We start from the raw sequence: 18,001 nt of genomic DNA on the forward strand, positions 1-18,001 counted from the left end.
GCTAACACTGGATTTCCAAGAGAAATAATGAAGGATTAACCTAGGATAGCAGGAGGGGGAATTGAAAAATGGCGATAAACGTAGGGCAACTTGAGATAGCAGGAGGGGGGAATTGAAAAATGGCGATAAACGTAGGGCAACTTGAGAAGGGAGTCCACAGCACTGCTGCGGAGGGTGATAACAAGGAGAAGCAAAACTAGTGTTTTGAGTGTTTGACTTGTCCTCACAAACCACAGTGTGGAAGTCTGGATGGGGGGAGGTCTTTAAGTGGGAAGACTCCATGTTTAATTTTAGTCATGGACTGGCCAAGACGTTGCTACTGCTAGATAACTTTTGGCAAGTCTCTTAACCTTTCTGGGTTATAAAAATGAGATTATAAAATTTTCCTGTTTATAAAAATGAGATTATATAGTCCAAAATAAAAATAAAAATAACAGAGCAGAGTGGATTGGACTAAACAGGTGGTTTGACAGTTCCCTGCCAGACTTAAAAGTGGATTTTAATTATCTGACTTACAAAGTCCATAATTAGAGTTGATGATGGCAGATTCTTAGTATTAAGAAATACTGTCAAGAAGGTAAGATATATCAGTAAGATTAGAAAAAATTTCTTAAATACTTTAAAGGGGAAAGTTGGGCTATTGGCAGTTATTGGTTGGGATAAGAGAGAAATTTGGGGCTTTTGAAAGAAGGGGTATCTTAGATGAAAAAAGAATGATCTAGAAAATAGGTAGTGTAAGAGACCCAGTTTATGTATTTCCCAGATTTGCTACCTCCTCCCCACCCAATCCAGGACTTGGACATTTACCCACTGGATAGCCTCAGCTGCCACCATCATCTGGTCTCCCAAAAGTGTGCAGGGGATGGAAACCAGGCTTTGTCATGGCCTCCATCATCCTCAGGGCAGGAGGGTCAGGATGACTCTGGTTCCCATGTCCAAACCAACTGAATTCATGGGAACTCTGGCTCCTTTTACCACTTCCAGTCACAGATATAATTCACTGTGGGTCCCATGTCTGGTTTCCCCAAAGCACAGATAACACAACCCAGTAGGGTAGGAGAATTAACTCTCCATGAGGGTAAACTCTGATCGATGAGAGGCAGTAGCTGGGAGGAAACTGGCAGACAGATCCTCTTCTTTATTCTCACTGATGGACCCATCTATGTGTTGGTTCCACACACTTCCTTGGTGATATTCTACATGAATGATGCACCAATTTTGCTTTCTTAAGAACCTGTAGCAAGCTTAGTAATATACCATCTTGTATTTATTTTTTTCTCCTTTCCTGTATCACTTCCCTTACACTCACTCTTGCTTCCCTGTGATTGCACTCTCAAAGTATTAGCATCTAAAGTATTAGCATATAAACTTTGCTTTGAGGTCCGTTTTCTAAAGAACCCAATTAAGACAGAAACCTAAGAGATCCTTGTCAAGGAAAGTTGGCAATGACCATCTATTTTTGTCCTTACATTTCTCACATTCCTTGAATCAAATCCTGAATAAAATCCTCCCCCAGACTAGCTTCTCACTTAACTCTCCTTTTTGATATATCTATCCATGATGATGCAAATGATAAGAGATAAGAAAAGATATTGATTCTTTTGCTACCTAATCATGGCTCAATGAAAAAGGTAGCATTTCTATATCCTGAACACTGCCTGATAATCTCTAGGTGATCAGAATAGCCAGGTTCAAAGAAAAATCAGGAAAATAAACATGAATGAAGGTAAGAAAACAGACTTTGGAGTTTAGTTGCCTAAGAGAATTTGTTGTCTGCTAAGACATTCAATTCGAATATAGCTCTGAACTGTTGCAAAAAATATTAACGTTCCTAAACCAAGGAATTCTTGGTAAGTTGTCCTTCTGTGAACTAACCCCATGACTCCATGTATTTGTATATTTATAAGATCATTACAAGATACTTCTCCAAAGTTATACCTATTTTAATAAGAAGCAAAGCTAGATGCTTAGGCTCTAAGTCTGATTTGCTTTGAGTCATACCAAACTGTTGTTGAATTTCTTGGACTCGGGGTGGGGGTTGTAGTTTAAGAAGAACTGGTATTCTCTAGTATATCTGCACATGCCTTTGGAGCTTTCTCACTGTTCATTCCAGCCTCTTCAGTCCTCAGCCCGCAGCTTGGCTACAAAAGTCTCACATTCTTGTTTGCTGCAGTAATGACTTCAAGTTTATCTTAATATAGAGTACTTTTATTTATTTATTTTTACATTCATGACTATTTCCTTTAAAGATAACTTACTACGTGGGAGTGCATACTCCTGGTTTTCACTTTCCACATGGTTTTCTTTCACTCTCTCTAGAAGAGAGCTATTTCATTTGAAATAGGAAATTAATGTGGAAGTTTTGGCTGAGGTCACCAGACATTCCAAAGTATGAGGATATCATGAAGCAGGATTTACGAAGACAGTAGTCCCTAATCAATGACGGGACTCTTAACCTTTAGCTGTACACCAGGTCTTATAAAGGGTTTGAGCTTAGAGTTTAGAAGAGCATTTTGGGGGAGAGAACTGTTGATGTGTTGGGAGGTGTCTCACTACCTGCACACAAACACACACATAGAAGGAAAGGAGGTAATTTCCTCTAAGTCAGGTAAGAGGAGGTCTAAGAGAGAACTCAGAGATGAGACAAGCCTAGAAATTCTAAAGAATGAACCACAAGAATGACACACTGCTCTCTCTGCAAAGGAGAGGTGACCACATTGAAGGCCTGTAACTTCTAGTATTTACTGGGGCAACTGATATGTAATTGTTTCCCATGGAGTTGATATGTCCACATGTAAGAAGGAGCTGTTGTGGACTCCTTTGATCTCCTATCTAAGGCGGCTAACTGGAGGACCAAAGAGATGGCAGCAGAATAAAGCTGAAGGCATCACCAGATGCCCAGAGGCTGAGGAAGGCATAAGGGAACATCTGGAATTGAGACATGTTTACCTTTCTCAAAGGAACTATGGTTGAGAGATCCCCTGCCAAATATGGAGGGCAGGAGGGAAAGTCTTTGGAAGACCCATGAATGGATCCAGATTTAGATATGGGCTATTGTCACAGAAAACCAATTCTTGCCAAGCATCATCAAGTAGGAAATTTTCTGTACTTCTTTAGCTCTTCTCCCTTCCCCAACCCGTTCTGGAACCATGGCTAGCAGCAAGAGGGCAGGGCCTAGGAGAAGCGGGTAGAAGTGAAAGGTGGGCAACAATGGGTAAAATGCCAACCACGTGTGACCTCCTCTGTCATGGCCGGTGAGCAGCCTGTGGGAGGCTGGGAAAGTGGAGTAACCTTGAATGAAGTTTTTAGTTTTAACGGTTACCTTTTGATAGACATATTAATCACCAAGAAAATGTTCACTTATTTCCTGAAAGTGACTAGGGGCAAAGGAAGAGCTGGCCCCCATGAATAAATTTAATGGATCAGTGGTAGACAAAAATGAAGTGACTTTACATTGAGTAAGCATGACACCTGGGATGTAATTATAAAGTTTAAATGCACATTTTCTCATTTAATCTTGACAATGATCTTTGAACTAGGTGCTGCTATTGCTCACATTTTATAGATGAGAAAATTAAACAGAAAAGTTAAGCAACTTGTCCAAGAAAAAAATGGCCATTGAAGGATTGGTAGCCAGGCTCTCTGTCTCCAGAGCTGCCTCCTAGCAACCAGATAGCTTTCCTTGTCCTGGTGAAAATCTAGAGTTTCTGTTTACCATAGATAGTTACACAGACCCACAGCCAACCCACTGGGCACATCTACAAAAATAGAAAAAAAAATCATCCTTCTTTCAAGATCTTTCCTTCCATCTGTTGGAAAATGTCAAAATAGACTAACTTTTAAGAAGGTATTTACTAACTTCTGCAGTAAAAAGTTTTCATAATAAAGATCTAAATCTTCAAGGCTCTTCGTCCTTTATACACCTGTACCACAGCATTTGGAAGCCTGAAGGCCCTATTGCCAGGCAACCAACACCTGTCAAATAGTTTACTTCTTTGAGACAGGGTCTCCAACCTATGAAACCAGTGAGATTGTAAACAATGGCCTTTTCCTCATGCCACAGCATTCCTATTTGCAAAGTGGGCATGGGCTCTGGGGCAGGGGGTGTGGAGGATGGGGGGTGGTGTATGAGACAAAAGGCTCTCAGATGTCCTGTTTTTCAATCCACAAATCACAAAGAAATACCTGATGACTGTGAAAAGTTCAATCTGAAATCTAGAGGCACAAATCTAAATTCTCCTACCAGCCCCTGGGGATGTAAACAGAGATTGAGGAGAGTGTCAGCAAAGACAGGGAAGGAAAAAATATGAAGGACACATTAAATACTTACTGCTCTCACCCCCCGAGGTACAGATGTTGCGAACTATCCTTTTTTTGACCTTTGTCAGTTCATCAAAGTTATGAACCGTTAGTTTTTTATCGGCAGTCCCGGTGATCTGAATGAGCTGCTGATCATCCACGTCCCCAATGCCCACAGAGTAAATGTCAATACCTTTGTGTCTCAAGTCTTCAGCAGCTTGGGCCACCTCATCTTGGGACTGGCCATCTGTGAGGACCAGCAACACCTGCGGGGTACCTGCATTTATCCGGCTGCCCATGTCTGGCTGGAAGTAATGCCTCACATGCCGGAGTGCAGCGCCAATGTGTGTGTATCCAAAGATCTGCTGGATGTTTTCAATCTGAAATGATATCTCCTTTTTGCCTATGAAAGTACCCAGTGGAAATTCTGGCCGATAGGTATGGCTAAACTGGGCAGCACCTATACGTACTCTGTTGACACTGACATCAAAGTCTTGAACAACAGATGCAAGGAATTCCTTCATCTTCTTGAAGTCATCTGGATGAATGCTATTTGAACCATCCATGAGGAAAACAAGATCTACTTTTTCAATTTCACAATCTACAAAGAAGAGGAAAGGGAATAACAACAACAAAAATCAGGTTATTTTTTCTTTAACCTGGCCAGTGCAGATTATGTGTTTGTAGCTATATAGAAATGTTATTTCTGAAGACGGTTTCTTATCATATGCCATCCAGTGGTCACATTAATTGAGAGGAAATAAAAACAATCCATTCATAAAGGCACAAACAACTCACACATCCCTTTAGGTCTCTCTTGGGATTTCCATTTGGTCTTTTTTTTTAATTTTTTAAATTTTATTTTATTATGTTAGTCACCATACATTACATGTTCCATGATTCCTTGTTTGCGTATAACACCCAGTGCTCCATTCAATACGTGCCCTCCTTAATACTCATCCCCAGGCTAACCCGATCCCCCACCCCCTCCCCTCTAGAACCCTCGGTTTGTTTCTCAGAGTCCATAGTCTCTCATGGTTCATTTGGCCTTACACCATTTTCTTTTCAAAGATGCCAGAGAAATGGGGGTGGTGCCACAGAAAACTCATTCTTACCTGCAGTGTAGCCTTAACCCTTCCAGAAAGCCCAGGGACGGTAGTAGCACAGCAAGAGAAAACAAAATAGCACACAGCCACTTAGGGACTCAAACAAAAAGACAGATGGTCTGTATGATTCACTTGGCCTCAATGGCTAGTTAAGCCAAGCAATACTTTTCTGATTATTATCAGGGCGAACTGAGGTTTTAAAATCATGCCTTCCAGCCTATATCGTGTCTGTTTTCCTCTCATTCAGTTCCCTTGCTGGTGCATATAGGCAAAAATAGGTACTTGAGAAAAATATTTTTGGGCAATGCAATATAGTTTAGAGATGCTTCCTTTGTATTAATACAACAAATACAAAACAAAAAGAACAGGAAAAACCACTGCCAATGAATGAGTTATGCTTGGCACATGCTCATGTGTGTTCTGGTAAACATTATCATTTCCTTGAATTCCCCCAGAGATCTCACCATTGACTTAACTTAATTAATTCTTGTTAGCCTAAGATTAAAGGTATCAGAGATTCCCGCAGTCAAGATAAGCAAGGAAGAGATAAAGAGAAATATGGTAAATAGATCATTTAGGAACTAGTTAACTCATTGAATTCCTGTTTCAGTTTCATATAAGGGAAATAAAGCACTTTTTTTTTTTTCTAACACACCCAAGTGAGAACTTTCAATACAGAAAATCAAGGTCAACTTCTGCAGCAGGCTTAAAAGGACATATTGAATTTTAGGCACAGGCCAACAGAAGCTAAGATTTGTCCCAGTTTTCAGTGAGACCCAAACAGATTTCATTAGTTTTATGAAAGAAAAAGGTAGGAGCTGTCTTCTAAGGAGGCAAGACATATGAAAGCCAGAAAAGTTAAATAATTTTTATAAGGAACTATACCCAAGATGTTGGAATCCTGGATTAATAGCAATTCATCTAATAATACTTAGTTATTTTAGTAAAACACACCTAAATAAAAAATACTAAGGAATTTTAAAAAAAATTTTATTTAAAGTCAGTCAGAGAAAGACATGTATCATATGACCTCACTGATATGAGGAATTCTTAATCTCAGGAAACAAACTGAGGGTTGCTGGAGTGGTGGGGGGTGGGAGGGATGGGGTGGCTGGGTGATAGACATTGGGGAGGGTATGTGCTATGGTGAGCGCTGTGAATTGTGCAAGACTATTGAATCACAGATCTGTACTTCTGAAACAAATAATGCAATATATGTTAAGAAAAAAAAAGAAGAAGAAGATAGCAGGAGGGGAAGAATGAAGGGGAGTAAGTTGGAGGGGGAGACGAACCATGAGAGACAATGGACTCTGAAAAACAAACTGAGGGTTCTAGAGGGGAGGGGGGTGGGGGGATGGGTTAGCCTGGTGATGGGTATTAAAGAGGGCACGTTCTGCGTGGAGCACTGGGTGTTATGCACAAACAGTGAATCATGGAACACTACATCAAAAACTAATGATGTAATGTATGGTGATTAACCTAACAATAAAAAAATTAAAAAAAACCAAAATAAAGAAAAATTTAATTGACAAATCTTACCTACTTTTGAAGAGTTACATACACTGGCTGACACATCTGAAAATATCCCCTTCAGGCCTCCAAACGTCTCCACAAAGAAGTACTTGTCACTTGATCCTGCCATGGCTAGCAGCTCCACGGGATTAGCACCAGCAATCCCCACAGCCAGGACAAGAATGCCTTTGTCCCTCAAGGCCTTGGCTGTGGCATTGAGCTTATCAGCATCATGGGATTCCCCATCGGTGATCACAATGAGGACTTGGGGGACCCCTTTTTGCAGACGGCTACCTCGGGCTTCACTGAACATGTGGTCTGAGAAACCTAAGGCCTCGGCAGTGTAAGTATTGCCCCCCATGGGCTGGTCCTTCTGGAGCACCGAAATCACCTCCCATTTTGTGCCAAGGTCACCCAGATAAAACAGCACCTCTGGGTCATCAGCATACTTCAGAGCCCCAAACCGGACCTGATTCTTGCCAACATCAGCTTTTTTCACCAAGTCAACCATAAAGTCTTTCATGATATTATATTCATCATGGTCAATGCTTCCAGAGCTGTCAATTACAAACACAACATCCAAAACTTCAATCCTCTTGCATTCTAAAAGAGGAGGAAAAAGGAAAACCACATGAGATTAGCTTTGGACATCATGGGAGACTCTTCCTCCCACACCTGTTTTTTAATTACCAGGGTCTTGTCTGCATGGGATCAAGCTGTACATTAGAATGTCCATTCCCTGGGTAACAGACAATACACATACGTTTGTGCTGCCAGTATGTAGAAATAGTAAGGTAAGCTTTTAGGACAAGGCAGACATGAAGCCTACTGTAGGAGGTATGAGGGGGGCAATAGTCACAGGATCATAGGAATAAACACTTCAAATGCTTTGGACAAAAAGGAAAAAATAGAATTCTGCAGAAATTCTCCTGTATAAACAGTTTCTTCAACATGTGCTTTCATGTACACAAATTCTTTTTTTTTTTTTAAGCCCAGGGAGGAGATTTTATTCTTTTTTTTTTATTTATTTTTTATTTTTTTTAAAGATTTTATTTATTTATTTGAGAGAGAGAATGAGATAGAGAGAGAGAGCATGAGACGGGGGAGGGTCAGAGGGAGAAGCAGACTCCCCGCTGAGCAGGGAGCCTGATGTGGGACTCGATCCTGGGACTCCAGGATCATGACCTGAGCCGAAGGCAGTCGCTTAACCAACTGAGCCACCTAGGCGCCCCGAGGAGATTTTATTCTTAAGATAAATCTTCGGGAAATGACCACATGAAAATGAATTTGGCAACACTGTATATTTTTCCCACAGTTTTATGATAGCTAATTCTTCAAGGTTACATTTCCTCCCTTTTTAACTTTCCTGAACATTATCTATTTTCATTGTTGGGCCTCATCATAGAAATAAGCTCAATTCACACTTGGCCTAACTCAGTGGTCCTAGCATGACACACCTGTTAACTTTTCAAACTTTGGGTCAATGGCATGGAAAAGTAAAGCAGGAAAGACCCCACTAATACTTAATCCATGTGTGTGTAACATATTCTATCTAAAGGTGCAGAGTTCCAAATTCCAACTCATTCATTCTGGAGAAGTGGAATGTCAGTTGGTTAATGATTTAGTCCTTATGTAGCACAGTCTCTCTATAGGCCTTGGAAAGGTATGTTCCAAATATTAACTCACCAGTTCTGGAGAAATGGAATGGCAACAGAGTAGCCATCTTCCCTAAAGGCTCATCCTATTTCCTTCCTCTGCCAGCCACCTGCTTGCTATGTGGCAGGGCTGTTGAAAACTCTATAGCCAATGTAACTACCCCACTGACTAGAGGCCAGGTTGTACATAGCCATAAACCAAATTCTCAAGAAAGGCTGGTTCTAAAAAAGAAGACACTACATCTCTCTGGCTTTTGGCTACCCTGAGGAGCCTCCCTGGATTACCCAACGGACTGGGCGGGGGAGGTAGATTTCTCAGTGTTGGCACACTTTGAAGAGTTCAGATTCGTTCTGTGTAGCATTATCAGGAAATACAATCCAGGTATATTTTTCACAGAGCACAGGCTACCCACAATCACCAAACCTTCCAGTGGAAATTGAACAGAACTGTGATTTGAAAAACATGGTTCCTCTCTTTCCTCAAAACTCCGTTAAGATCCATCTCCTTCGTAGAGATTTTTCAAAATGCCTCTGTCATCAAGGCCCATGGATCATAGTGTAAATCAGTCCCTTACATTTGCTGAACTTGTTTTGTAACTTGTATGACTCTGCAGTTTCATGGAAGGAGGATGGGGACTATACTATTTACTTCCTTTGAGGCATCCATGGTTCAAGTTCCCATACTATACTCCTCTTTTAATATCACAGTGTTTTTACCAACATTATCTCAGTTTATAGAAGTATTGGTTTTCAAATATTGTAAAAACAAACAAACATCTACATTGGATGTTAGGTCAAAGGGGAGCCACCTTGCTCGGGAGGTTATGCTCTTGTATTGCTTGCCTCACATGGAGCCCAAGGACACAAGTTCTAGGAGGCTGGCCCCTTGCCTCCAGGTGGACAGACTCTGTGGTATAATTCATGCTCTAGAGTTCCCCATGGGATTGGGCTGAAGCTATACTCTAGCTGAGACCACCTCGTTGCTTAAGTCCTACACGTGTCCCATCCTGCAATCCTTACTCCCCTTCTGAAAATGCCTCTTCAATAAATCACTTCCACAAGAACCCCTGACTCAGCTTCTGCTTCCAGGGAACCAGACCTAAGATATCGCCTTAAGGCTCTCTGCCTACAAAAGGGAAACAATCTAGGTGGACCAAAATTGTTCTATATTAATTCAACAGTTCTGTTGAGGAAAGGAGCATTTTTTAATATGTAGGTCAAAATCTACTAGGATGAACATTTCAATTAAGCAAAAAGTTTGCAATGTTCAAATAGTATTCTACTTAATTCCAGACATAATGGCTAACATGGATGTATGTTTGGATAATCCCACTAGTGCAGGACACCTACCTTCACGGGGGCTGCATATTCCAAAAACAAGATCATCTTCAATGTGCTGCAGAATATCAAAATTCTCAACATAAAAAACCATCTCTGGCCTCCCGCTGATTTCCTCGAGCTGGGTGACATTGGAACCAAACACCCCGACAGAGTAGATAATTATGCCTTCTTGTCGAAGTGCTACTGCTGGGTCCTTGACTATGTCCTGAGCTTCACCGTCAGTGATGAGGATGAGAAACCTTCTAACATTGGGCCGGGCCCCCTTGGCAGGGCTGAAGTACTGAGACACAAAGGTCAGGGCACTACCAGTCAAGGTGGTTTCTCCAATATGAGTCATCCGGTCTATTGCATCTGAAATCTCATTTTGGGACATATATCTGTTGAGCTGAAATTCCTCCTTATTGATGTCGCTGAACTGGACTACACCGATTTGTACCCGATCTGGCCCAATCTGAGATTTGCTCACCAGGTTTTTCATAAATGTTTTCATTTTGATGAAATTTTCAAGTCCTATACTGCCAGAACTGTCCACCAGAAACATGATGTCCGCTTTCATCTCTTTGCAGGCTGTATGGGAGAAGGCAAGAAGTTTACTCAAGGTGGCTTCAGGTAAAAAGATTAATGGTAAACAAGAAAATCCAAAACACAAATAATTCTATATTGAAGTTAAGTGTGAGCTTGGTAAGGATTGCTAGCAAGTAAATAAAGCACTGAAGGCAATAAAAACAAGACTACTCTGTTATTTGTTATTAATATATAATTCAGGACATCTTCAGCACTATTGACAATTTGGGCTGGATAATTTTTATTGTGGAGGGCAGTCCTACAGTATCCTATAATGCATGGACATTTAGCAGTATCCCGACCCCTACCTGTTAGATACCAGGAACACTCACTCAGTTATGACAACCAAAAATTTCTCTAGACATTGAAGATATCCCCCAAGGGGGCCAAAATCACCCCTGGTTGAAGACTACTGATAGAGTTCTAAAAGGTTTCATAAAAGTTTTATTAAAAAGCAATTTAAATAACCTGAGGTACTCCTTCAAAATCAGAAATCATTTGCAGTGTCTAATTATAAGTCTATCCTAGCAGGGATTTGTGGGAAGAGGCTAATCAATATTTACTAGGGAGAACTCCTTCAAACATCTTTCTTATGCTTCAGATATTAATTAGAACAACACTATAATGGGCTCCTAGTTTTGCTCTGGAGAACAAACACAGCTACACAAGTCAACAAACCTTGACCTGGAAATTTATGCTGTTTCTCTAAATAAGGGATATCATACCGCAGGGAGGTAACTTATGAGCTGAAGTCAAAAGGTAAAACCACCATGTCCCCTACCTTCTTCAGCACAGATTTCTTGAACAACTTGGTTTCTTATGTCTTTCAAAGCATCGAAGTCATGCACGTAGTATACCCTCTTCTCCTCGCCTGCAATTTCTCGCAGTTGTGTTTGGTTGGCCTCCTTGACCCCAATGGCATAGACACGAATGAGTTCTTCTCTCAGTCTGTTAGCAGGCTCCAAGATGCTATCCTTGGACATGCCATTCGTCAGGACAACAAGATGACAAGGCACTCGGTTTCCTCGCTGCTTCTTTGCTTTTTGCAAAAGCCCTAGTGTGAAATTCAGGGCTGCCCCCATGTTTGTGTTCCCACCCATCTGCCGGATGTTCTCGATGGCCTTTCCCAAGTCGTGCTTGTTAGTGTATTTATTGATCTCAAATTCCAAGTCCCAGCTGTCAGCGTACTGGACAGCCCCAACCCGCACCTTTTGGGGAGCAATGTTGAACATCCCTACCACCTCTGACAGGAAGGTCTTCATTTCGTGGAAGTCTGTGGCCTGGGTGCTTCCAGAGCCATCAATGAGCAGATAAATGTCTGCTTCTTCAGTATCCACACAACCTAAAATGGAACCAGAAAGTTGGCTGTGGCCCTGAGGCAAGTGTGAAGAAGGAATGGGAAGAGATGGGAAGTAGAACAGTGCAAGTGTCTTCAGACAGAAAAATGGAAAATAGCTTCCAGGCGTAAAAGATACTCTGCCAGCCTAATGTAGGGAAATCTTAGCATCACGTGGGCCAAATGAATTGCTTCTGACAGTTTAAGACTATTTGGATAGTTCTCGGTCATGAATCAGAGCAAATCTGGATACAATAAAAGATTAGAAAGAAAACTTGAAGATGATTTTTACAAGTTACTTTCCTCATTAGTGAATAACTGCTTAGCAAACAGGCAAGCGGTATGCTGGGAAACAGAAGGTATTTAATGGCATATTGTGGACAGAGGAGCTTTCTTTTTTGAAAACTTGAACAAACTACTCCTCATCTACTCCTAGCCAATTCACAAACCTAGGGGTATCGTCAATGGCCTTATTTGCGTAGAACAAGGACACTTTTATAGTAAACATGCTAGAAATTTTTGTTGATGAATGTATACATATATACACACACATAAATTATATAGTACGCATGTGTATATGTGAAATATTTAAAATGCATCACTGTCCGTCTCTCCAAACTCACAAATAGCAGAATAGCATTTCACAACAAATCACTCAGTCCTCAAACCAAATCATGCTTCCGGTTTCTTCTCCAAGTTGGAATTTGAGGATAGTGGGAGAAAAGGAGGGAAAAGTTCAAAAAGAAAAAAAGTAAAGGCAAGAGCAGGGGAACACAAGAGGCAAAGGAGAAAAAGGAAAAAGTAAAAGGCAGAAAAATAACAAAGGATGGTGCTCTGGGGTGTTTAGAAGTCATGAAGAATCCTGGTAAAGCTGCACAAAAGAGCAAGTAAAAAGGGAAATCCCTTCTCCCCATTCCAGCACCTCAATGGCTTTCATTCTCCCCCAGTTTACACTTCCTATGAGCAAGCAAAGGTAGGGAATCAGGAACTTATTCTCCCTACCCACAGCATCCCCTGCCAACCCCTTCTCTACGTAGGATACCTGAGAGACAGGAGACAAGAAAAGGCTCTGAATCATTCTTCTCTCAGCTAAGGACTTTACCGGATTTGAGAGTTTCAGTGCGCTCTGAAAAAACAGAGACTGTGTGTGTTATCTGGTTCCGCAGCTTCTTCAGAAACGTCTGGTTGTGAGCGGCCAGGTCAGAGAAGGTTTTCAGTTTGGACACGTGCTGCTCGGCAGGGTGAGAGGCGATCTTTTCTAGCTGGCTGTCGCTGGCCCCCTCGATGCCCATGGTGAAAATGGTCACGCCCTCGCGCCGGAGGTTCACGGCTGCCTTGGTCACGTTATCCTCTGAGGGTCTGTGGGTCACCAGCACGGCAATCTGGGGCACCCCCTGATTCTTCCGACTGCCATTGCGTGCACTGAACACTTCCTTCCTGATCTTTCTGATGGCAGCTCCTGTGTAAGCCTTCCCAGCCTGGGGAGAGAGGTTCTGAATATTCTGGAGAACCTCTGACTTATTTACGCCCCTGCTGAGTGAATTTATCACTTTCGTCTCATTGCTGTAGGTCACGAGGCCAACCCTCATGCAGTTTTCCTTTATGTCAAGAGCAGATACACTCTCTTCCAGGAATTCCTTAAGATATTCAAAGTTCTCCTGGCTGTCATTGACAGACACATCCAGCAGGAACACCACATCTGCCACAGACGGGCCTTGGCAAACTGTATGGACAAGGAATGAACAAGCACAACTTTAGCTGGAGGTTTGGCATCTCTGCTCAGCATTACAAGGCACAGAGAACAACTACCAGAACCTGGTTACACACTTAAAGAAAGAAGGCCGTGCACAAAAGGATCATGAAGCTGAGATCACAAGGTCCTAGATTCAAATACTAGACCTTAGCTCAACTCCCAGCTTTAATTTCCTTATCTGTAAAAACAGTATTTATCTCATGAAATTGTGATGGGGATTACATGTGATAATGTGCTTAGCATGGGGCCAGGTACAGAAAAGTTGCTCAGTGAACAGCTGTTACTGTGATCATAATTAAAATGTCATTAAAATCAGTAGGTAGAGTCCAAATATTCTTGTTATGGTAATGGACTAGCAATTGCACTTTCCATTATTTTATTTGGGAAAGAGGCTTATAAGAGGATTCATATTTTCCTAGAATAAATAAGAAAAGCATTCTCCATTATCAATTAGACAATTATACTGTCTCGTTCAAATGGATTTAACTGGCAATAATGTGAGTTTCCTACGTTACTTATTTATACTTGTACAGTTTGAGCAAATTGTTTTTTACTGGCTCTCTCCTGCCCCTCACCTGAATGATGTTCATAAACACCTGGCCATTCTTATTAATACAAGAGGACAGAGCCGGACAGCAAGTTGGAGGTGGAAGAGAACCCAGGGAAGCTGAGCAGCAGGAGGGAGGCAGTATGGGGCTGTAGCTCTGAGGGCCTGGGGAATCCAGGGGCCTGATCTACCCAATTTCAAATGGCAGCCTGGCCTGGGGCCAGGCCATGTCACCTCAAAGGATCCCTGCAAGCTTCTCTCTGTAGAAGCAGCAGTTTGGTCTACCTGAAGTTGTTTCTAGCCCTAACATTCCATGATTGCGTTATGTGGTTTCAGCAGGCAAGGATTTCTTTAGGAAAATTTACCTTTTAAATGAGCCAGGAATAAAACTACATAGCAACAAAAGCCCAGGGAGGCCAAAACCTCCGAGATAAGCTGGGTGTTAGGGAGGTGTCCCTGAATTTTAAGATGTGTCGATGACATGCAACATAAGTGAGACATAGAAAGTCAAGACTTGTGGGTTCACTGGATTTACAATGGCCACAATCATTGGGTCCCCTTGAACATATGAATATTTAACATCTGAAAATGCAGCCCGGCTTTTGGGGAAAGGGGTGTTCATAGTTTCAATCCTCTTCCCATACTGATTTTTCAAAAGCATTTAAATTTAATCATCATTCCTATACATGTGCCCTAAACCCACCTTCTACAAGAATATCATCAGCTGCTCCATCCCTGTACTGGGTGGCTTCCTTGATGATCTGTGTCATGTTTTGGGAAAATGTGCCAAGGTCCCTGACCGACCGGAGCTTGAAATGGAACTGAGCAGTGGCCATGGCCTTCAGCTCCTCCTCAGAAGCATCCTGCAGCCCCACAGAGACGATCCTCACCCCATCTCTCTGCAGGGCCTTGGAGGCCTCTTCCACGTCATCCTCAGACTCCGCGGAAGCCAGGACCACCAGAATTGGGGGAAACTGCTTCCTGTCCCTCCTGCTGGCCGGTGCAGAGAAGTAGGTCCTGTGAGCCTCCCGGAGAGCGTTGCCCATCCTCAGGGAGCCGCCAATGAAGCCGAAGTTCTTCCTGAGGTGGTTCAGCATGGGGTTCCTGCTCTTGAAGGTGCTCAGCTGGAACACACTGTGGAGCTGGTTGCTGTACTGGCCCAGGGCCACACGGTACTTGTGGGCCTCTATGGGCAGACTGCTGATCATTTTGTTGATGAACGCTTTCACAAAGGGGAAGGAGTTAGTTCCCAGGTGATCAGAGCTGTCCACCAGAAACACGACATCTGCATACTCAGGGCCTACAAACCCAGAAACACATAAACAAAGCAAAAATTTTAGAAATTTACTACCCCGTTGAATGCCAACCATTTGTAGAAAAACTTACTCTCCTTTATTTGTATGTTTAATACCTTCCCAATGAACTGAAAATAATAGCCTGAAATTAACATTCTCTCAAGAAAAGAAATCTCTGTTTCTTGGGCTGATTCCTTCCACACACCCTCTCATTTGAACTCATCACAAATTAAGCATTACTTTTGTATGGAATTAATTAGAAATAGATAAATTTACAGAAGTAAAAAAAATCCTGGGTTTTTATACTTTTAGTGGCTGATTCACCCCCCCTTTTTTGCTTTTAGAATTTGATCTCCATTTATATCAATAAAAATTTTAATTGAGAATCACATTGCTTTGAATTTGTTAGAATGGAGAAATCTGAATGATACTCTTTCATTGTGATTCCTCTTTAAGCAATGCAACAGTGATCTGATTAACTTACATCCTATTAGTTTTGTATTCCCAAGTGTTAAATTGATGACGTTTAAAAAATACCTAAAAATCACAAAAATGTGGCAAATTTAAAGTTCTTTATAATATTTTTTGATGAACCATATGAGTGAACATTATAATTGGTCAATTTACTCTTACATAAGTAAAACTTGATAGAAACCAGAATGCCTTAAGCTAGGAAAGGGATTATAGTCTCAGTTAGTAGTAACATAATAATTTTTATATAGGAATACAATACTTTGTTGAACTTTTAAGGCTGCATTCAATGCCAGTGTCAATGCTAGGTATATAAAATGAGATTTTTATGTGATAGAGAATCACTGGGTTTAAGCACAAAAATGTTGTTTATTGGTGATCTGCTGGTTTGAATTCAGAGTTCTCCCCACTTTAGTAGAAGATCTATTTCCTGTCTGGGGAAGAGAGGGAACGGTCTATCTGTTTGATGGTGTAGCTTTAAGAAAATACGGTATAATGGAACAAAGAACCGAAGTCCTGACTTTGTTATCAGCTAACTCCACCCGCTCTGTCAAACCATTCAACATACTTGGGCCCCGGGTTCCTCACCTTTAAAAATGAGTGGATTCAACTAGAAAATATCTACAGTTCTTTCTCATTCAGATTCTGATGAGCTGAAGTGGTTGTGAGATAAATTCTAATGAAATTAAAGTAACTTCTACCTCTTCCTGTCTACAATTGCTAGGAAACAGGCGTTGGCACCCCACGTGTGATTTCGTTCTCTTGATAGCAGTTTGATCAAGGCATAGAGGATAATACTCTTTCCTGTCTTGTAAAGAACCTAATTTCAACCAGTTTGAGACTCCTCTGATGACCATATACCCAGCAGTGACTTTAAGGGAAGAAATAAGTGAGGGTGAATTAACAATGTCTTCCAAGAGAAGGCTGGAACCCCTGTGAGGACTGTCAGGGGAGCCCTGCCCAGGATGGCTTGACTTGTGATCAAAAGTGATCTTTCTATTCATGAATAATCCCCCACTCCTCCTGTGGAGAAAGGAAATGTAGACAACTAGCACATGAGATAGAGTCATGTTCTGATATGGTCCAACATTATTTCTGAACCATGGGACAGTGGGGGAAAAGCACTGCTTCTCTTTAAAAAGCTTAATATCAAGCCCAGTGAGATAGCAAAGGAAAATGTTTATAGAACAAAGTCTAGTTTCTGTCTTCAGAAGGTCTTGACTTGCTTCCAAGGTCAGAGTCCTTGAGAAAACTGTGAAAGCCAATATAGGTGGCCTCGGACATGAAGTGGCCAGTGTGAGAACTCACTATTTAGAGGCGGTGGTGGCAGTGAAGGGTATGCCAGTACTTTGACTTCATGTCCACTGGACAAAGACTACTGACAGACAGCTATGGAGCTTTCTCTTCAGGGCAAAAGCACTTCCTTTACAATAAGCAAACATTTTAAACTGGAGCAAAATCTGGATACTTAACTAAGACAATGTTTTGGCACAAATGAACTAGGAAGAGACATGCCAAATTTTCCAGGCCTGAATCTAATATTAAAAGATAGAATTTTCATGCAAACTCCCAACAGACCTCGCAGGGGTTGAAATTGAGGACAAAATAACAGCTCTTATATCTTTGTATCATAACCAAGGAATAAGGTCCAGAAACAAATGATCTTTAAAGGAACACAGGTTGACATCAAAAAGAAATTGAGCTACTATCTATACCTTTACCACCATCAAAATCAAATAAAAGCAAAACTCTTAACTTTTAAGTAGGTCAAATCATATTATCTATTTTCCATAATGAAAATTAAGGAAAATAATTCTTTCCTTTTTTTTTTTTTTTTTTTTTTACTTACCAGGATCTTTGTTCATAGAGACATGGGAACAAATTATTATGAGGAACAAAATCAGCAGCATTTTCATATTATGACCTAAAATATTTTCCAACTTGAAATCTGAAAGGCAAAAATATAAACACCTAAAATTGTTGTGGATATTATTTTGGAATCAAGACACACACATAGGAGCACACAAAATTTTATAGCAAACTGGATGCAATAGAAGGCAGAATCCCTGAGTTTCTGATCCGTGAAGTACCTTAGGGAAAAAGATCCACAAGCATTTACACA

The 18,001-nt window shown here is 41.2% G+C and overlaps 1 protein-coding gene across 1 annotated transcript in view; it reads right to left on the reverse strand.

Annotated features, from left to right (window-relative positions):
• The window catches only part of COL6A6 (collagen type VI alpha 6 chain), a 105,701-nt gene extending 87,906 nt beyond the window's left edge, over positions 1-17,795 (reverse strand). Inside the window, exons 1-7 of the mRNA XM_028099081.2 lie at positions 17,729-17,795; positions 14,817-15,413; positions 12,916-13,536; positions 11,259-11,819; positions 9,923-10,480; positions 6,945-7,520; positions 4,331-4,900 (exon numbers count right to left, since the gene is read on the reverse strand). Coding sequence (XP_027954882.2) covers positions 4,331-4,900; positions 6,945-7,520; positions 9,923-10,480; positions 11,259-11,819; positions 12,916-13,536; positions 14,817-15,413; positions 17,729-17,795 — 3,550 coding nt within the window. The remainder of the gene's footprint in view (positions 1-4,330; positions 4,901-6,944; positions 7,521-9,922; positions 10,481-11,258; positions 11,820-12,915; positions 13,537-14,816; positions 15,414-17,728) is intronic.
• Between the last annotated feature and the right edge of the window lie 206 nt (positions 17,796-18,001).

Source organism: Eumetopias jubatus, unplaced genomic scaffold (genome assembly GCF_037043125.1).
Source record: "Eumetopias jubatus isolate StellerSeaLion01/CBP00866 unplaced genomic scaffold, mEumJub1_p1.0 scaffold_1, whole genome shotgun sequence".
NCBI classification, from domain to species: domain Eukaryota; kingdom Metazoa; phylum Chordata; class Mammalia; order Carnivora; family Otariidae; genus Eumetopias; species Eumetopias jubatus.